Consider the following 22,500-nt stretch of genomic DNA (forward strand, 5'->3'; position numbering starts at 1 on the left):
GCCCCCAATTTGTTACGTCCCAAGTAAATCTAGGGGAATAGGCGGACACGACAAAATACTAAAAGATTTAAAGAGTTTTGGCCTATCCCTGCCACAGCACCACAAGCAAACGAATTACCATAACGATTTTTATTTACAGCTCATGGAACAAAGACAAGTTATTGCAATTTAAAAAAAAAAAAAAGGAAGCAGTGGGCTCAGGAGAGGGCAAAAAAAGCAATCTTACTGGCGGAATTTAAACCTCTAAATAAACTACCAAAGGAAAAAAAAAAAGCAATTGTACCTTAACTCCCTTCCTGGCCCCAAAACAGGAGAAAACAGAGTTAAACAAAAATGGCGCCCACCTCCCTACAACTTCCAAGTAAACAACAATTAAGGTAACTAATAAACTTGGTATTAATAGCCGCGGCATTAAAACAAAAACAAAAAAAAATAGAAAGGACTAATAAAGGTAAATTATAACATTAATCTACACACTTAAACCACAAGTTTACATTGTTGGAGACACTCACAATCAATAAAAATGTCACAGAGAACAAAATTAAGCAATTATCATGTTCAACAGCAAGATTGTAAACTGCTGTAACAGGCTGGGCAGGCCAAAGCCAGCACTTTGGAGGAACATTTCTCAAACTGGTTCTTCTCTGCTTTTATACTGGCTCACTCTTGACTGGAAAGCAGGTACAGCTGGGGGCAATCAGCTACCCATCAGACAGATTGAGTAGGAGGAGCCAAAGGAGAAGCAGAGAGAGAAAAACTGGAAAAAAAAATACACCAAAAAAAAAACATGTTTAAAGAAAACATCTGGGTTATAACCCTGTTCCCTGAGAAGGGAGCGAGACTTTGCATGAGTTTTACACTGTGGGAAGCGCCCTCACGCGTGACCGGTATCTGGAGCTTGAGTAACATCATGCCTATTTATAGGCCTGCCGTGATCAGGTGACGTGGCAATTAAGTGTGTCGTTTGTGATAAAAACAACACCTGTGAAGCGTGCCGTCAGCCTCTATTATATGAAGCGAAGACTCAATTCACAGGTATGCCCCAGTATGACAAAGCTACACAACGTCTTGTTCCCTTCTCAGGGAACAGGGTTACATGCATAACCCAGATATTCATTTCAAAGGGAACTCAACGTTGCATGAGCTTTACACTGTGGGAACAAGAATACCCAGTCCATCATACTGATTCAAAAGGTCAGAGCCCGAGGGTCACTGCAAGACACTCGAGCTTGGAACATATTTCCAGGTTGTAATATCGAGTGAATGTGCGGCATAGACCTTGAAGTTAGAGGATGTTGCCCCACAGAGGCTCCATCAATAGGGGCGTGGCTGGCCAAAATGGTGGCCATGTAGACCCTGATTGTAGAAGGAATCAACCCTGCTGAGAAATGTCCTTGTAAGAACTCCAGGACTGTAGCTATTGCGCAGTTCACTGGGTCTAGCTGACATTCCTCACACCATGATACAGAAAGTCACCACTTGAGCGCATACAATTTCCTCGTGGATGTTGCTTTAGCATTCAACATGGTCTCTACAACCTCAGTTGTGAGACCAGAATCTATGAGCTGGTGCCGCTCAGGGGCCAGACCCACAGTTTCCATAGTTCCAGCCGAGGGTGATAAATCAGCCCTCCGGCCTGAGACAGTAGATCCCTGCAGACAGGAATCTCCCAAGGAGTGCCGGCTATCCCTGAGAACCATATTCGAGCTGGGCAATAAGGTGCAACTAGCAGCATACGTAGACAGTCTTGTTGAACTCTCGCTAGAACTTGTGGGAACAGAGTAATCGGGGGAAAAACCGTACAGATGTGATCTCGGCAACATGCACCATGGTCTTCAGCCCCAATGGTGAGGGGCTGTGTGTTGTCACAGCAGGCAGTGTGTTGTCTCCTCGGAGGCGAACACAGTCACTTCTGCTTGGCTGAACCTCTTGAGGATGGAGCCTCCAACCTCCGGCCCTCAGCCCCTGCCTCAACAGGATGTCTTCCCCCACATTCCGGATGCCTGGAATGTACATTGCGCTCACTGACACAAACTTTCCCTCTGCCCAGAGAAGAGTTAGTTGCGCCTGCCTGAACAGGGGGCGTGAACGTAACCCTCCCTGGTGGTTGATATGTGAGACCACCGCTGAAAGAATTTCAGGGCTAGAAATACGGCCTGCATTCCTAGGTGATTTACGTGCCACCCCAGATGAGGGCTGCTCCAAAGATCGCGAGCTGGACAGCCATCTAAGTCTGCACCCCAGCCTGTGAGGGAGGCATTAGTCATTATCCTCTTGCGATAAGGAAATGCCCCTAGAGGGAGCCAGAATGGCATCCATGCACTTTGTGAAGGTGCGAGGGGATAAAGCTAGCCTGATGGGAAGAACCCAATATTGGTACATGTTGCTTCCAAACATGAACCTCAGGAACTTCCTATGACAGGCCGATATTTCTATGTGGAAATGACTACCTCTAACTGAATCTGTGGAACGATAAGTTTGAGCATCAGAATCTTGAACCTGTATGTCCGAAGAGTACGGTTCAGATGACGCAGTTCTAAAATTGGGCACATACTCCCATCTTTTTTGCAGACCCGGAAATAATGGCTGTAAAAACCTCCCTCCCTCAGGGAATGGGGTACATGTTCTATGGCCCTTTTGTCCAAGAAGGAGCCTACTTCCTGCACTAACTTCGGGCTCTGCTCTGAGGTGACTACTGTAGTGAGCACACCTCTGAACGGGGGGGGGGGGGGGTAGGGCTCTGAACTGGACCCAGTAACCCTTTTCTACAGTAGACGGAACCCATGGAGACACATTTGGCAGTAGTTCCCATGCTGCCAGATGGTCTTTTAGTGACGTTAACTTTTCCACATTCTATTGGAATGAAAGCATCAGATTTTCATTACCCTGGGACAGCTCTCTGACCAGAGAACACTGAAAACTTGGGACAGCCTTGGCTCAGGGAGGCACTACAGTATTACAGGGGGCTAACTGCCCTAACAACCTCATGTCCCCTGATACGTCCCTCCGTGGCCCCTCAGGACCGCTCCTCCTTTGTCTGCTTGGCCTTTTATGATCATTATCAGATCAGACCTATTAGCAGGCTGCAATTGTGTCCGCCCAGTTCCCCTGGCTCTCTGTGATGGGAGGCGGTCCGCCACACTCGTCTTCTGTGCCTCCCTTGCGCTGGCCCAGGCTCCTGGGCAAACTCGACACGACGGGGCTGAATGCCACCGTATGTCGAGCTTACTCGGCAGGTCTGCTTAGTAGGCCTGCAACACTGCCATTGTATGCATTGACCCACAAGCAAGACCCAATGCCGCATAGGATTTGCCCACTAATGCCGGGGTGGCCTTACACGGCTTGGATGGCAAAGCCGGCCCCCCTAAATTACCTACCATCAATGGAGAGAGGTAACTCGCAAGCACCTCCTCCACCTCCAGCATAATTAAATAGCCATGCCGTTCATTCCTCACAATGACCGGATAATCCGACATCGCGAGGTTATAAATACGCCTTATGTATGGTTTTCCCCAGAACCGTGATATTTCATCATTCATTTATGGAAAAAAGGGGAGTTTTCTGAGGTGTGAGGGAGATTTGTTTTCTCTGGGGAAAAAAAAAGCTCATCCAGCCTTAGTAATCACTTCAAGCAGCTCTTTATATGGATGAGAGCTGCTCTCCGTTTTTGACGCACCCTTCTGCCTTCTAGCTCCTCAGAGTCAGAGAGGAATTTTTAATTTTTTTTTTTTTGGTTTTCCATAGTGAAAGGAGGACTCGCGACATGAGCTCCAAAATCTGGCAGAGAGCTGGACCCAGAAGACCGAGCAAGAGATAGAGCAGCACTCGTCTCCGGCTCCTCTTCCAGATCCATACGAGATGCCCAGGACTTGGGCCAGCGGCTGCCGAGGCAGCCAGATCCTCAAGGCTCTGAAATCCAACTCCCTTCGCCGTGAAGAGAGCAAGCCGCGAGTGGAGCTGCCTGATTGTAAGGCGTTCACAATGTGCACAGTCAGACCTCTGGAGGGCTGCACTGGCATGGTCCACTTCACACAGAAAGTGTGTCTGTCCCCCCCATGATGAAATGGAAGCAAGGCTGAATTCTCTCTCACTCATACTTTTCTCTCTCTCTCTCTTTTTTTTTTTAAGTGACAGAAAAGTAAAGAGATTTTTCTTTTTTTTTTAAAAAAAAAAAAAAAAGCTAGAGAGGAAATTAAGTCTTTTTGCAAGCCTTACACAAACAGTCTCACAGTCTCACTGAAGATAATAAGGCTGACGGTGCAGTTCACAGGTACAGTTTTTATATCACACAATACACTTAATTTCCACATCACCTGATCACAGCAAGCCTATCAGTAGGTATGATGTTACAGAAGCTTTAGATGCTGGTCACACGCAAGGGCGCCTCCCACAGCGTAAAGCTAACGCAATGTTAAGTTCCTTTTGAAAGGGAACACAGTTCTTCTGATGGACCATAACAATAAAGAATACGTCAGACATAGATAATCTGTTATAAAACACAGTATAACTGAACTTTTGTGTTGTGGAGGATAAAGGGGAATCTGCTTAAGAGCTTTGTATGACGCTCAGCTTAATATGACCCTCAGTAGCTGCCTTTGTTCATTTGAAGTTAATAATCGCAAGTTAATGCTTTTCTATATGTGTTTATGTTGTTAATGTCCATGTCTTTTAGTCTTTTTTTTTTTTAAAAATAAGGGAATTTTAACTATAAAGGATTTACTGTATGCACAGCTTAGTAAATATTTATATAACATCATGATTACATAGTATGTACCTTGTTTCTGTTTCATGTGTTATTGTAATATTATTTCAGTAGGTCTTTGTGTAAAAGTAGGTCAGTATGCCAGCTGTTCCTCTGAAGATATTTTATCAGTGTCATGCTGTTACATGTTAGTATTGAGTGATGCAGTAGAGTCTTTTGAGGAGATTTTAGCTTCAATGATTTATCACTCTTAGTGGTCTATTCTGTTTTTTCTCTCTAAAAGCACAATATGATGCAGTCATTGCCAGTTCTACAAAACAATTCATCGCTCCCTCTTATCTTTCTTTTCCCTTTTGACGCATTAAGTCACTCTTGACGTCATGTTTGCCCTATTTCTCAAAATTTCTCCTATACTTTTAATCTTATATGCCGTTTCTCAAGTTAGAAGCCTGAAAAGCAATGAGATTATGAAACACTGGTAGTTCTAAGACTATACTGACGTGTGTGTGTATGTATATATGTGTGTGTGTGTGTGTGTGTGTGTGTGTGTGTGTGTGTGTTTAAATATCTCTTCAGAGGACACTACTAGGCAGCATGAATGATAAGAATAATGATAATCAATGATAAACTATTTCATGAGGCTAACAATTGATGAGAATAAACAGGGCTGTAAATATTTCTTTGTTAGTCAAAACATTTATCATGACTTTGTCTTCTTGATGGTGATGTTCAGATTATCTTCAATATTCTCTTGGCCAGTTAGATTGTAAATCCATCTTTTTAAAAAACAACAAAACAAAAACCACCTGAAAATATTTGTTTTTTGCACTAAGAATGTATCCAGTTGTAAACTGAAATATAAGATTGCATTAGTGCTGAAACATGACTGCTTTGTCCAACATGATGTTGATTTAAAGTTTTCTACTGTTTTTGTGTTTTAAGGTTAAGTGGTTTATATGTATTTGCATGTCCTCTGTTGTTTTCTTGCTGTTTTTACCTGTTGTCTGCCTTAACAAAACAATAACTATAACATCTGGCTAGTAAAAAGCTGCACTAGACAAAGTGTTCATTAATTCCTCCTATTGCTGTACTACAATTGATTACTGATGTGTTATAAATTCTCCCTGATTAGTTGAAAATTGCATGATTATAAAGATGTTATTAAAAGCATTTTGATGCTTTTATTCTTGCCATGTACATTGCTGGCAATAGCGATTAATCTTTGAATTCTTTCTAGGCTGAATTTAAACTGGCAGTAGTCTATTGTAAAACATATACAAAACATCAGAAGGTCAGGAGGTGAGTGTTATTATTAGCAGTCACTATAGTCACAACGGGTTGTTTTGGCCACATATCTATTAAACCTATGTGACCAGCTTGAAACTTTCACCACCTAACCAGAGGACTGTCTTGGTAGGGAACCGATGAAGCCCCTTGCATGTTTTTAAGATTAAAAACGGTCCACTCAAATTGATTAAAGACATAATGAGAAGAAAAACAGGCCTGTCAGATTCTTACACTGATGCACACACAGATATAGAACATAACTGTCTGTGCAACAGTCCTGTTTGTTGACTAGTGATATTAAACGTCCTCGTAACATACACACTATAGTTTGTTTTCTATTTGTGGCAAAAGCAGCAGCCAAACTTGCCCTCTGACAAACTAACATGCCCACTGGAAATGATGAAGACAATGCAGAGAATATGTTCTTTATTCTGAATTAGGTGTTATGCGTCTCATCTTGAATCAGGTGGTGGTAGGAATGTAATTGAAGGGATCCTCTAGATTTGCTTTGCTTTTGGGGTGTCAGTCAAAACACAGCCGTTTAAGTGGTGCAATTCAAATATAGTAATATAGCAGAGTGCTACATATGGTGTGAATACCAATTAACAGACAAATATAAAAAACTAATACAAATAGACAGACTTGTTTCGAAGTTGACTTTGTTATGGTTAGTTAACCATGTGGAAATAAAATTTGAACCCTTAGTCCTTTTGCTGAAAACCATTCAGCACTTCGGTGAAAAACAGGCTTGTGTGTCTACTGTCCCAAATGCTACCTAAGTGCCTACAGACCTTTTCTTTCAAAACAAAGTTGCATCTGCATGAAAGACACTTTTGCTCAGTTGGCTTTATTGTTGCTTCATCCTCCTTGCTTTTCACTGCTCTTAACAATCTCATTCACTGTTTGGTTCCTCTGTAACAGTTGGGGTTTTGAGTCAGAGAATGCTGCTGAGTCTGCTTTAATGTGGGTGTCACCCAAGGGTAAATAAAGTGTGCTCTTGAGCCTTTTAAAACTTACAATGAAAATGGGTGTCCTACGACCTTGCAACTCTTGCAGGGACACGCAAAAAAGGACCACAAGCCTGCAAGTGTTCCATTTGGGTGAAACATATGTGTTGCTTCACATCAGTGATTCTGTGCATCCTTTTTACAAATGGAAAGTGTTTAATTTAAATATTGACTTAAAAATTAGAACTGTGAACAGGTCAAATGGACTACTGTATAATCACCTTCATCTTCTCTGTTAGTATTACAGTAGCAATGGAGGGCCAATCTAAGATGGAGCTACTGGACAGAGTGCAGGTGTATTACATGGGCACAGCACTCATGCTAGTCGGCTCACTGTTCGTTATCAGTAGCTTCCTGGCTCTGGGATTCACAGGGACGTTCCTCGGTAGGTAACTCATCATCACTTTCAAATCATGCAAGTTTAGTCACATATTCAACTCATCTAGCAGACTGTATCTTACAGATCATGATGTGTGCTTTAATGGTAATGGTAGTGCTTTTATGAGTTCAGCATGTATCATTCTGTCCTTATGTCCTAGGAATTTAAACATATAAAGTAATAATTCACACCTCCACAGCTCACTTTCTGTACCTGATAAGTGGGAGCAGAACAAAATAGTTAGGTTGTTCAAGACTGTTTTGGAGAAGGTACAATTCAGGTGTTGAATTATTCTTACACTTGTTATATCAATTTATTTTAGTGAACTTACAGTTGTGTAACTAGAAATTGAACTATAATTATCATTGTTATTGTTACTCAAACCTGATTGGTCAGAAGGTGTGCATTATTTTCTAATAATAATAATAAAACTTTATTTTCAATAGTGCCTTTAAAAGTTGCATCTCAAAGCACTTTACAAGAGGAGAAATAAAAATACAGTGGAATGTAAAGGAAGAGAAAACATGCAATATGAACAATTTAAAAAAAAAAAAATTAAAATCACAGAAAAGCAATTCTAAAAAAAGTGCATTTTCAGAGAAGAATTCAGCATGCCTAACCTCAGAGGGAAGAGTTTTCCATAGTTTTAGAGCAAAAGAAGAGAAGGCCCTGTCACTCAGAGCATAAATGAGAAGTGTGAACAGTTAACAAACCAGAATCAGAGAAGCGAAGGTCGTGTTTTGGAATGTAAGGGGTTAATTTTTCAGATAAGTACATAGGGGCCATGCAGAGCCTTGTAGATAAGCATAAGAATTTTAAAAGCTACACGAAACTTGACAGGGAGCCAGTGCAAGGACTCCAAAATAGGCGTGATTTGATCATCTGTCCTGGTCAGGATTCTAGTGGCAGAGATTTGCACATACTGAAGCTTATTTAATGTGGATTTAGAGACCCAACAAGTAAAGCATTACAATAATCAATTCAGGAGAATTCAAAAGTATTGATCAGTTTTTCAGCCACAGAGAAAGATAACATGCGGCGCAGTCTTAAAACAATGATGCTTTAACTAAATTCTTGACATGAGGATCAACTGTTATTTGCATCAAAGATCACCCCTAAATTCTTCAATTTTATTTGAAATTCTAGAGCAGAGTCATCCATATTTAAGGTTAAAGGACCTGCTTTACGGAGCTGGTGGGGTGAAGCAATGAGCATGACCTCAGTTTTGTCACTGTTAAGACAAAGAAAATTTTGAGTCATCCATTCCTTTATCTCAGTAATACACTGTGCAAGAAAGGCAACAGCCAGGTTGTAGGCTCTGTGGATATCCAGTTTGGTGAAAATGCAGGCAGATCTGAGCTGTTTGAGAACCAGTGGAAGGGGACTAGTGGCAGGGGATATCGGTACTTTACAGTCACCTGGTTAAGCCCCGGTAATCATTGCATGGTTGAAGTCCGCCCCCTTTCTTCGCCATGAAGAAGAAGCCCGCTGAAGCAGGTGATGTGGTGAATTTAGTGTGTGTGTGTGTGTGATTGGAAACAGATGTGTGTGATCAAAAGTCCGGTGATTGGGAGCGAGTTAGCTGCCATGGCTTCTGGGAAGTGTAGTCAGGAGTAGCCATATTTGTAAGCCGTGGTGTGTTCTGGGAAGTGGAGTTCGTGGCATGCATGGAACTGACACTCGGACAGTATTTACATTTACAGCGAGAGAGAGAGAGACAGTGAGGGGCTGGTGAGGGAATGACTGTTTATCGAGGCTATAACATAGGTGAGAACATTAACTAAATTTTCTCTTGTATGTTCCAACATTAAATGTAACTATAAACCTTTAAAATACACAACTTGCTATTCATTAATAAATGAAACATTGTAGTCATTGGCAAATTGCTGCTGCATCACACCCCCTCCCCCCAGCATGAATTATTTTCGTATAGCAGCATGGTCTGTTATGTGCTATTCCTTACTAATTACACTCTTAGAAAAAGGGTTCGTCAAGGATTTATTAAGAGTTCATTTGATAATCAGGGGTTAGGGGTTATTAGCTTAAATAAACTAATATTAATAAACTTTTATAATGTTTTATAAATATACTGTGCGTATGTGTGTATATATGTGTGTGTGTGTATATGTATGTATGTATGTATGTATGTATGTATGTATGTATGTATGTATGTGTGTGTGTATATGTGTGTGTTCTTGCTGTTTTCCCAGAACATAAAAACAACCTGGGTATCAGTTCTGATAATCTGTGGGACAGTGATGTATCATTCTTGGTGTTGGATTTAAGGGTTTACTGTAGTAGTTTATTGTAAGGTTGTATTCCAAAAACTGATATCATAGTAGCTTCTCATGTTATAGGTATTATATAAGTATTATATCACATAATTCTCATGTTATGTATTACATCACAGTATGATGTCACCTGACTTCAATTTCACAAGGACATTATTTATTGACACATTTTTGGTGTTCCTTGGCTCCCTACTGAGCAAATAGCAAAGCCAAACAGAACCTCACATTTATAGTGTCCTTTAAATATACTGTCTTGTAGAATAAGCATAAAAATACAAACCAAATTAAATGTAAATTTACTCTTTTAAAAAAAAAACACATAAGTTAATCATTATTAGTTAAAAATGAAAAATGTTTTATTTTTATAATTAGGAACAAATAGGCTGATTTGTGTTGTTTGATAGACATTAACAACTGCGACCTTGTGGTCAGATGGGGTCACAGGAGATTTAATTTATAATGTGTTAATATGTTATTTATAATGTAGTTCTATGCATATCAAACTTGACTTTTTAATAATAATTAAAACTGTCATATTATTCAGGGGAACTTTGTGGATAGCACATTTGCCTCACACCTCTAGGATTGGGGGTTCGATTCCTGGCTCTGCCCTGTGTGTGTGGTTTGCATGTTCTCCCTATGCTTTAGGGGTTTCCTCTTGGTACTCTGGTTTCCTCCCCCAGTCCAAAGACTTGCATTGTAGGCTGATTGACACCTCTAAATTGTCCATAGTGTGTGTGCGATTGTGCCCTGTGATGGGTTGGCACCCTGTCCAAGGTGTCCCCCAGCTTGTGCCCTGAGTCCCCAAGAATAGGCTCCAGGCTTTCCACAACCCTGTGTAAGATAAGCCTTACAGAAAATGGATGGATAATATTATTCAAATTTCATTAGCAGCTTCATTCAATTTGCAGCTCCTCTTAAGTTCATTTTACACCACACTGGCATTATTTCAACACACTGTCTTGTTAATCAAAGTGGCTTTTACAGTGGACACTAGCAGCTGACAGCACGGCTGTTTACAAATAAAAATAAGCGTATTTTTGTATGAGAATTTTGGGCCCTTAAAATGAGTTCACTGGCTAAAAACGTTTGATAATCCTTGCACCAACACCTCCTCCTCAGATGCTACAAGTGAGTAAAACTGTTCCGACATCACAGCATAATCTATCCAAACCTGTTCTGTTTTTCAAAGACCAGTGTGCGAGCCAAAAAAGACTGGGCAGCTTCCATTCTGCGTGCATCTTGAGCATCTTTGCCAGTCACACTGCTCATAATAATATATATACAGAAATGCATATGCTTAGCTATTATTTTTGGTGATATAGACATCAGTAAGTTCTGATGACTTGATCTGAGTGTTAATTATTTAAGCTAATGATCTTATCAGCAGTACCCATTATATAATTAACTGTTGTAGGAGTGAAAAGTGTTAGATATTAAGTGCTGTGAGATTAATCTATGAGAACTTTCCTCACAGTATCTTTTTTCATAAATCACATGCCCCTTGAGGTTGAAACTGGTATAACATGATCATTTTTCATATTTAGCTCTCCTTCATTTTTTTTTTTCAACTTGCCTCATGAAGATAAAGGCAGGGGAAAAAGCTTTTATTGTATTGTAGTAGAAGTAGGTATAACACGCTAATTGTTTTCGCATGTTACTTTTCCAATGAACCTCAACTGTGGAAAAAAGTTAATAATTAAATGATATAAATTAACATTTTACACATTTATTAACCTTAAAATTCAGGACTTCCATTATTTAGCGTTTTAGATTTTTGCACATCACGACTACAAAACTTTTTGTATGCGATGTAGATATAGAGAAGAGCATGGAACAGATAAATGGTGGTGTGTGTGTCGGTGTCAATGACCATCCTCCATTTTATTTGTTATGAAATGTATTTTCATAACAGCAGGTGGATGCACATTTATACAATATAGAAATCTGTAGGAAGGCATAGACTCATTTTTTGACACGCTTAGGTGATTGGTTGGAGGATGTCTTAATAGAGTTAATGTTCTAAAGGTCAGCATCCATGTTTTTTGAAGGTTGGTGGAGCGTTAGCACTTGAAAGGCTACTGTACATTGTAAAGGGAAACCTAGAAAGACTTTTTTCAGTGCCTGTGAGAATAAAGAGCATGTCTGAATATTTTTTTCTCATTTGTTTTGACAGGAGATTACTTTGGAATCCTGATGGAGCAGAAGGTGACTGGCTTCCCCTTTAACGTCATGGATAACCCAATGTACTGGGGAAGCACTGCCAACTACCTAGGCCTTGCCTTAATGTGAGTCCTGTGAGATTATGTGTGTGTGGTGTGCCTTTCTGAGGAAAAACTAATGTAGAACCCTGCACAGAAATGTTCTCTCCATATTTAGCCTGAATAATTGGCCCTTTGCCACTATTCAGTAACAATCACAAAAGCATTTCATATTGGCTGCATAGTCCTGTGTTCTTCAGAGTCACATATTTACACTCAGGCTCAATTTGAATATATATATGAAATTTAATACAAATTCATAAAAGATGTTGTATGGATGTAACCAAATACAAATACATAATTTGGATTGAACAAAGAATGTGTTCTAAACAGATATTTATGAAGATATGAATTGGAGATGCACTTTTCTTTTAAATATTATTATTGTACTGGACCTAACGCTGCAGTACTGATTAGGAATCACTGAAAAGACCTGTTCTTGGATAAATTAAAGTCACACACTTAACTGTAATTATCACAAGCTCCTGGTTTTGTGTGTTTGCTCTATTATGTTCTCACTCAGTAATATGTCTCTTAAAGGACCCGATTTTGACTAGCAGCAACCAGCTTATCTTAATAATAATAAAAATAATAATAATAATAATAATAACAAAACTTTATTTTCTATAGTGCCTTTAAAAGTTACATCTCAAAGCACTTTACAAGAAAAGAAATAAAAATACAATGAGATGTAAAGGAAGAGATAACATGCAATATGAACAATTTAAAAAAATACAATAAAAAATCACAAAATATTCACAGAAAAGCAATTCTAAAAAGTGCATTTTCAGAGAAGAATTTAAAATACTCAAAAGATTCAGCATGCCTAACCTCAGAGGGAAGTGAGTTCCATAGTTTTGGAGCAAAAGAAGAGAAAACCCTGTCACCCATAGACCGTAAATGAGAGGTGGGACCAGTTAACAAACCAGAATCAGAGGAGCGAAGGTCATGTTTTGGAATGTAAGGGCTTAAAATTTCAGACAAGTACATAGGGGCCAAACCATTCAGAGCTTTGTAGGTAAGCATGAGAATTTTAAATGAAATTTCTACACTAAACTTGACAGGGAGGCAGTGCAAGGACTTCAAAATAGGAGATGATGTCACCTGTCCTGGTCAGGATTCTAGTGGCAGAGTTTTGCAAATACTGCAACTTATTTAATGTGGAATTAGAGACCCAACAAGTAAAGTATTAAAATAATCAATTCAGGAGAATACAAAAATATTGATCAGTTTTTCAGCCACAGAGAAAGATAACATGCGGCGCAGTCTTGCAATGTTTCTGAGATGAAAGAATGATGTTTTAGCTAAATACTTGACTTGAGGAACGAATGTTAAATTTGCATCAAAGATCACCCCTAAATTCTTCAATTTTGTTTGAAATTGTAGTGCAGAGCCATCCATATTTAAGGTTAATGGACCTACTTTACGGAGCTGGTGGAGTGAACCAATGAGCATGATTGTCACTCAGTTTTGTCACTGTTAAGACAAAGAAAATTTAAAGACATCCATTCCTTTATCTCAGTAATACACTGTGCAAAAAAGGCAACAGCTACACAATCACCAGGTTTTGAATGGATATAAATCTGGGTGTCATCTGCGTAAAAATGATCATTAAGCCCAAGAGATCTTAAGAGCTGACCAAGGGGAAACATGTAAATGCTGAAAAGTGAAGGCCCAAAATCGATCCCTGAGGAACACCACATTTAGCCATGCCAACATTGGACCTACATCCACCCAAGGAAACAAACTGCTGACGATCTGAGAAATAGGACTTGAACCAGTTTAATACAGTATCGGTAACACCACATACTGTTTCAAGGTGAGTGAGTAGGAGAGAATGATCTACATCACCGAAAGCGGCCCTGAGATCAAGAAGAATCAGAATTGAAAGACAGCCAGAGTCCAAGGCCATTAACAAGTCATTTGTGACTTTAAATTATGCCGTTTCAGTGCTATGAAGTTTGCGAAAACCAGATTGAAAGGGCTCAAAATTATTGTTTACAGTGAGGTGAGTGTATACTGTAGTCGAGAGGGAGGCTGCAACACGTTGCAGAAGGGAAGGGAAGATTAGAAATGGGACGAAAATTGTTAAGATTGTCCAAGTCTAAATTTGTCTTTTTAGGTGCAGAGGTTACAGCAGCCATTTTAAATGCTGCTGGCACAACACCAGTACACAGGGAGTCATTTATTATACTCAGGACAACAGGACACAATGAAGCAAAACATGACTTGAACAACCAGGTTGGGAGAGGATCAACTATGGAAGGGGCAGCTTTCATTTCTGATACCTCATTTCCAAGTGAAACCACATCTAGTGGGGAGAGAAATAAGAAATAGTAATAGAGGAAGCAGTAGAGACAGGAGTATTAAGAATGCATTTATGCAATTGTCAATCTTGGTGCTGAAGAAATCACAAACTCTATTACAAAGGTGAGCTGAAGCAGGCACAGTAGGGGAACCGTTACATTTCAGCAATTTGTTTATGGTATGAAACAGTTTTCTGAGATTTCTTTGATTATTGATAATGATCTGAGAGTAATAACTGGACCTAACGGATACAATTCCAGCCTTATATTCATGCAAATGGTCTTTCCAAGCCTGGTGATGCATGTTCAGGCCAAAGAGACGCCACTGTCAAGATTTTGTCCTGCAGAGGGTCAGATGGAGAAAAGCAACTTAAAGAAGAGTTAATGAAGTCAGTAAAGTCAGAGAGATCAATGGATTTCCATTTGCAATTCCATTTGCATTTGCATTTCCAATAGTCAGAGAAGAGGAGATGTTAGTGTATGGGAGTTCCATATTAAAAAAGATCAGACAGCCCTACATTAACATTAGACGGCTGAGACACAAGTGATCCATTTGCAATCACAAGATCTAATGTGTGACCTTTATGTGTAGCACAGTCAACAAGCTGTTTCACATCAAAGCACTCCAGTAAAGACAGACCATCCTTAATCATTACAGTCTTATGTCCATGTGGATGTTAAAGTCCCCCAGGATAAGAATTCTCTCAAACTTGAGATTCAACATAGACAGAAGATCTGCAAATTCTGATTAAAAATGAACATTTGTCTTAGGAGGCCTGTAGTCTGTAGCTATGGCAGTAGTGAGGGGTGCGGAGGCACTCAGAACGAGAAATTCAAATGAATCAAATTGGGGAATAGCCACGTGACTCATGTTGAATAGTTGCTTATGCAGTACGATTATGCCACCAGCTCTGCCAGAGGGTCGCGTGAGATCAAACCCATAGCCAATAGGAGTAAGTTCATTAAACAAAAGTCCATCAGACTGTTTATGCCAACTTTCAGTTAAGCACACAAGGTCAAGTTTTCCTACTGTGATAATGTTCGATAAAATGACAGCCTTGTTGTTCACAGAGCGTGAATTAAAAATTTCACCGGACGCTGGTACACAGAGGATAACGGAGAAAACTCTGTGCGTTTAAGCGCAGTCAGATTGTTAAAATTAACACCAGTGTACAGCAGACTATGACATTTATGCTGATATGAAGAGACAGTGATGGCATCAGATGAAGAGTGTGTAAAAGAGCGCCTTGAAGAGCGATCTAAATAGTGCTTAGGTCGCAGTAATCCAACATTTCAGCAAAGTTCACAGCACTCATTTGCCAAATAGTAGTTCATATTTAGGTTCAGCAGTTTGCAAGCAGTGTACCTTAAAGCCATGGAGAGGGAATCCACGCCGACATCAACCACGTAGTAGTGAAAGTCTTGAGTAGGGCGACAGGAGGGTAGATTCCAGCAGGTAATGCTCAACATTAAAAACAGAAGTCCAAAAACACAGACATGATCCCACATACCAATAGCTTGAGTCGCTTGCAGAACTTCAAAGTTTCCAAAACCCCACAATCACTTGGGGTAACATGTTAATCATTTGAAAACAATAAAAATAGGAGATAGGAGCGGCAGCCACAACACACCAGCATACACTTTCAACCAGAGAATCTTACCGTTCCAGGGTAAAAATGACTGGGTATAATGCTTTGTTATTCTAGGCCAAGAGCTATGACATTTTGAAGATTTGCTGTTATCAATATTAAGCAGCCATACATTGCTTAATCACTTTCTTCTCTGGTCTCAAGGTTTTTAACCTCTAAAAGGTACCTCACGAGGTATCATGTTCATCAGATTCAGTTTTCCTTTGTGCTCGTGCATTTTGAGCACTGTATCATCAGGACAGCTGTGTGGTGTATCATCCAGCTGTGCTCATAGCAGTGTTTATTGCAAAGCCAGACTAGAGCAGTCTCAGAGCTGTAGCAAAACACAGCTGTAAAAAACAGAGCTGTAGCAAACACCATTGGAAATCACTCTGTGATTGAAAATCAGAATGATAATTACTTCTAAAACCACAAATGCAAAACATGGATGGAACAGATTTAATGATCATATTATCCTACTAATTCAAGGAATATCAAAATGAAATACAGCACTATGGGTTTGAAAATGAATTGATGCAAACAGTGCTATGTTGGAAGCACTTTGAGCTCCAGTGGAATTGTGATGCAACTAATGTTTTTTTCATCACTCTCAACTTTCCCCCTTACTGGATGTGTAAAACCTATCACGTACCTACATGTGGTTACGATGGCAACAATGGCAAAACGTCTATGAGCAACTGCCTGGCTTTGTTGCTAGGCAGCTGTTGCTGGAGCGACTGGCCCATGGCCTCTTAAACCCTGCTCCTGTGGCCTCTTTCTCTTTTATTCTCTGCATCTTTCAATCTTTTTGCAGTGTTTTTATCGACTAAGGGTTTCAGAGGTTTACAGTTAGCCACACATAAAGGAAAACTTCTCACATCACCACCTAATTTATTAGAATTAAGCCACTTCCCCAAACACAGTAGAGATGTGTGAGCATGGTAGCATTCAGATCCTGCTCTGGCCATATGCTGTTTTTGGCTTGTGCTCCCAACTCTTTTGAGTCACACGTTTTCATGAACCATTTGCCGTCTTTCAGAGGATGTCTTACTCAGACAGGAAAATAGAGGGACTGAGGCATTCAGAAAAGAGATGTGGGGCACATGACTTTACCCTAAATTTTAGATACCTGATGTCTAATGTTCACATGACCGACAATTTCGCTGTGTTGAGCAAAAGAGCTCAAGAGAGCTTTAAAAAAATGTTAATTAAGTAAATAAAAAAGGGGGCAGGGGTACTAAAAAAATTTTAATTATCATAAACACATTATTTATAAACTGTTAAATCTGACACTTCATTGTAGGCCTATTTAATGTTTTTAGGTTGAACTCTCATTGGATTGGAGTGTTATTTGGAGTGTAAGCTTACAGTATTGGAGTGGAAATTCACTTCCTGAAATTCGGAAATTCATTTCATTTCCTGACGTTTACATCTAGATGTGTTAAACAACTTAGAACATGGCACATCCAATTTTTAGGTGAGCAAATTTATTGGAATGGATAGTCTTAAATTAAAGTAAATAACACTTAATATTTGGTTGCTTATCCCTTGCTTGCAAAAACTGCATCAAGCTGATGATCCACTGACATCACCAAACTGTTGCATTCTTCCTTTTTGTTGCTTTTCCAGGCTTTTACTGCAGTTTCTTTCAGTTGTTGTTTGTTTCAGAGGGTTCCTCCCTTCAGTCTCCTCTTCAGGGGGGTGAAACTCTGCTTAATTGAGTTAAGGTCTGGTGATTGACTTGGCCAGTCCTAAACCTTCCAGTTTTTCCAGTCCTTAGTTGTGTTGGCAGTGCATTTTGGATCATTGTCTTGCTGCATGATGAAGTTCCTCCCAATTAGATTGGATGTATTTTTCTATAAATTGGCAGACAGACGTTTCTGTGGACTTCCGAATTACTTCTTCTGTTACCATCAAGAGTTACATCATCAATAAAGATTAGTGACGCTGTTCTAGAAGCTGTCATGCAAGCCCAATCCATGACACTACCTCCACCGTGCTTAACCAATGAGCTTGCATGTTTTGGATCATGAGCAGATCCTTTTTTTCTCTACACTTTGGCCTTTCCATCACTTTGGTAGAGGTTAATCTTGGTTCCAGGACTTTTGTGGCTCATCTCTGTATTTCTTTGTAAATTCCAACCTGGATTTCTGATTCATACTGCTCAGTCACATATTCTAATATTTATGATCACTTGAAAAATGGGTGGATTCAAACAAAAGGTGCCATGTTCTATATTGTTTGACAAATGTAAATATCTGTAATGTAAGCTGAAATTCTCATATTTAAAATTCTCATAAGTTAAAACTTTCTTTATTTACCTTGATAGAAACCGAGGGATGAGCTTGGGGAAAGGGGGCGAGGCTTCCAGAAGTGTCTGTTAGTATCGGAGAGTTCAAAACACCTGCGCAGATCATTCCAGCTTAACATGTTGAATTGGCTCATCTGCCATTTTGGAGAAAAAGACAGCACTTTAGATGTATTTTTTGTCAAAGAGTTTAATCTTGGTTTCATTAGACCATAGAATCTTGTTTCTGTTGATCTAATTCCCTTAGGTACCTTTTGGTACATTCCAAATAAGTCATTATGTGGAAAATAAGTCAAATAAGTCATCAAGTGGAAAAGTCAACTGTACCGTTTCATTTAAAAACCATTCATTCTCAGTGGGGTTTCTAATTAAGGCTGGACTAAACAAAACTAGATTGAATTATTATTTCAAGGTGGTCTGTATGTAATTTACGTAAATAAAACTTGTATTTAAAATTAGGTTATCTGTGCAGTAGCAACATAATTGCTAAATGTTTGTCCCACATTCAAAGAAAGACTGCAACATAAATCATGATTTAAATTGAATTGATAAGTTGTTCAATACAAGAAATTCAGGTAATTACAGCAAAACAAAAATAAGATATTTAGATTTTTTTTGCAACATTATTGTATTTAATCTTCTCCCAGTGTATCATATTTTATATAATTTAATTTCACAACTGCAGAGCAAAAGGAAGAAAATACCAAAACGGGTTCCACCATGAGCCACCAGTATAGCTTCAGTGCTCCTTGATGTAGACTCTACAATTGTGTTTTGGTGGTGGTGAAAAGTGCAGAGGCTAAAACATATGACTTACACTATTATTATGACTTTCATTATTATTAAATGACATTATTCTCAGCGAACCATTGAGTCACACCTCATGCCCTTTGGATGGGGGCAGAGTCCACTCCCTACAAGATAGAGAGGTTTATTCATAGGATAAAGCTGAAGGCCAATTCTATTGTTTTTGCTGTACACTGAAGATATTTGGTTTTGAGATCAAAAGATGAAGGATCAGAATTTCACATTTCATTTCCAGATATTTACATCTAGATGTGTTCAACAAATTAGAACCAAAAGGTACCATACTTTTTGTTTGAACCCACCCGTTTTTCAAGTGATCAAAAAATATTGGAACATGACGGGTGCTTCTTGTTGCCCAGGTGTGTCCTGTTAGATTGATTGTTTAAACAATTAATAGCTCTGAATGTTTGCTCTTGGTTTGAGCCCTGGGTTTTTCCTGTGAGGACTGTATTTGTTGTTAAAAAGGATAAACCAACATGAAGATCAGAGAGCTGTCTAAAAAGATGTAAAATTGATCCGATCCATTGCACAAGCATTGGGCATATACAATAGTGAAATAGATTTCACAAAGTGAAACATTGTGAAAGCTGTGACGAAAACCCCAAAAACAACGGTCAGTGACCAACAACATAACAAATGACCTCCACAGGGCAGGGGTGAAGGTATCACAATCCACTGTTTGAAGAAGACTTTGGGAACAGAAATATAGAGGCCATACCACAAACCACTCATTAGCAGTAAGAATCAGAAAGCCAGATTGGAATTTGCAAAGAAATACAGAGATGATCCTCAAAATGTTCTGGAACCTCTACCAAAGTGATGGAAAGGCCAAAAAGCTCTATTTTGGTTTCATCTGACCATAGAACCCGATCCCATTTGAAGTTCCAGTAGTGTCTGGCAAACTGAAGACGCTCGAGTTTGTTTTTGGATGCAAGTAGAGGCTTTTTTCTTGAAACCCTTCCAAACAAGTTGTGGTGATGTAGGAAACTTCAGATTTGGAGACTTTATAACCGCAAGATGCAACTAACTGTTAACACTGTTAAATGCTATTAATGTATGTATGGTGCTCTGAACCCCAGATAACACATGTAGTTCTCCCATTTTCCACAGTTTTTATAGATGCTCTTGTCATTTCCTTTAAGCATCTGGCTTAATAAGGGACTCGACTCGACTCTGCACTCCACACTCTAGCTCTACTTTAATGAGATTGGGGCCTGCCTGTCTAGCAGTCCTTGAAAAGTTAGTATTTTGGAATTGTGCAGCGCTCCAGATCGAGGTGATGAGTTGCACACCATGTATGGAACAGAAACTTTCTGCAATTCTGAAACTAACTTCTGCAATTCTCCAGCTGTGATCCTTGGAGATTTTTTGGCCACTCGAACCATCCTCTTCACAGTACGTTGAGACGATATGGACACACGTCCAATTCCAGGTTGATTCATAACATTTCCAATTGACTTGAACTTCTTAATTATTGCCCTGATGGTGGAAATGGGCATTTTCAATGCTTGTGCTATTTTCTTATAGCCACTTCCCATTTTGTGAAGCTCAACAACCTTTTGCCACACATCACAGCTATATTCCTTGGTCTTACCCATTGTAATGAACGACTAATGGAATTTAGCCTGTGTGTTAACTCATATTTGTACTCCTATGAAACAGGAAGTCATGGTTGAACAATTTCCTGTTCCTAGTCACCCAGGTGTACTAAAAAAATTTTCAAATATCATGTTCGCCTCACACCTCCAGGGTCGGGGGTTCGATTCCCACCGTGGCCCTGTGTGTGCGGAGTTTGTATGTTCTCCCCGTGCTGCAGGGGTTTCCTCCGGGTACTCCGGTTTCCTCCCCCAGTCCAAAGACATGCATGATTGGCAAAATGTGTATATGTGAGTGTGCCCTGCGATGGACTGGCACCCTGTCCAGGGTGTACCCCGCCTTGTGCCCGATGCTTCCTGGGATCGGCTACAGGTTCCCCGTGACCCTGAAAAGGATAAGCGGAAGAAGATGGATGGATGGATGAATTCATAGGGGTGCCAATAATTGTTGTAAATATTACATGGTGCATGGTTTTATTTTTATTACATGGTTACATATTCCCTTCAAGCCACAAAAATGGCTTGATATGTTCTATCATCCCTCAAGACACAAAAAAGACATTCATCAAGATTCTTCTCTGTACTAGCACCCAGGTAGTTGAATGAACTTCCCCTGGGTGTCCTAACACTGGCTGTCTTCAAACTAAGACAAATGAAGACTCACCTCTTCACAAAACACTAGAGCTATTATGTTGTATTCAATGTCTGTTGTATTTTCATTGTTTAACACTGGGTGCAGTGTGGGTCTAATTAGTATATAGGTAGCCAGAGAGTAAGTGAAGGCAGATGTGTAATGGAGGGAAGCACAACAATTTTTGAACGTGTCAGGACGTGCAGACGGAAGCAAGCTGGTGGGATTACTGTGTGTTTGTGCATTGGAACTGCGAGTTTAAAATGACATCTATGAGATTTGTGACAAATAAAGTGGATAAAAGTAGTACTAGACTGGAAGCGTGTCTTGTTCAGATCTCATGTGTCGAAAACATCCCTACAACACCTCTAAGTGACAAGATGGTCATTTGTCACTACACACTTAAAGGAGTAACAAATCTACACAGCTTGTATCGTTTTCTTTGCTGTACTAACCCTCACACTAATTCTAATATAATAGTGTTTTAGCCTTTTTTCATTTTTAGACTATACCTTATTATCTATTAATGTGAGGATATGTTATTCAACAAAGTCTTAAATGCACTTCTGTTAGTCGCTCTGGATAAGAGTGTCTGCTAAATGTTGTAAATGTAATTACAAATGTGAGGCATAGTAAATTATTTTGGGACAACCACACTTAGGCCATTGCAGTGGCTAGTTTAGTGTCTGCCAGTTGGACCTGCAAGCTAGCGGAGGCCAGCCTGGATCCAGTCAGGTATTGCTGAGTCTGGAGTTGTACACAATATTTCACCTACTAGGTCATTATGAGCCCAGATGAATCTCTAATGAGAAATGATGCAGGTGACTATACTAGTTGGACTTTATTGAGGGTTCTATTAAAGGACCCTAGTCTACAAGTTTGGACTGGACAACCGCTGAATCATTGAATTCTGCTGAGTCATGTTTGCAACCAAAATTCGCCTATAAATTGAACTAGATTGCTTCCTGGGCTTCTTGTTATTTTTATCACTCATTACCAGATGTTTGCTACAATTGAGCTGTTTTTGGCTGTAGTATTTGTGTGAGACTCTGAGGCAGTGAACACGTAGCTGGTGCCAATCTTTGGCTTCCAGGGGATTTGGACACCGGCTTAATGAGTGCTAGTCTTGTAGCATAGCTTGTTTAACCACTCTGTTTTACAGGCAGGGCCAACACCATCCACAGAGCTGCATATTCGCTGAAATTCAGCTAATTTAGTAGACCAAACTGAGAACAGCATATGGTATGGTGACTGAAAACCATGTAACTGAAAACCGGTTAACAGTATGCATCCACAGG

At 39.7% G+C, this 22,500-nt stretch overlaps 1 protein-coding gene across 1 annotated transcript in view; it reads left to right on the plus strand.

Moving 5' to 3' along the window:
* The window catches only part of pemt (phosphatidylethanolamine N-methyltransferase), a 46,106-nt gene that overhangs the window by 18,643 nt on the left and 4,963 nt on the right, over positions 1-22,500 (plus strand). The window contains exons 4-5 of the mRNA XM_053639875.1: positions 7,236-7,381; positions 11,843-11,954. Of these exons, the coding sequence (XP_053495850.1) occupies positions 7,236-7,381; positions 11,843-11,954 (258 nt within the window). The remainder of the gene's footprint in view (positions 1-7,235; positions 7,382-11,842; positions 11,955-22,500) is intronic.

This window comes from Ictalurus furcatus, chromosome 13 (assembly GCF_023375685.1).
Source record: "Ictalurus furcatus strain D&B chromosome 13, Billie_1.0, whole genome shotgun sequence".
Taxonomy (NCBI): Eukaryota; Metazoa; Chordata; class Actinopteri; order Siluriformes; family Ictaluridae; genus Ictalurus; species Ictalurus furcatus.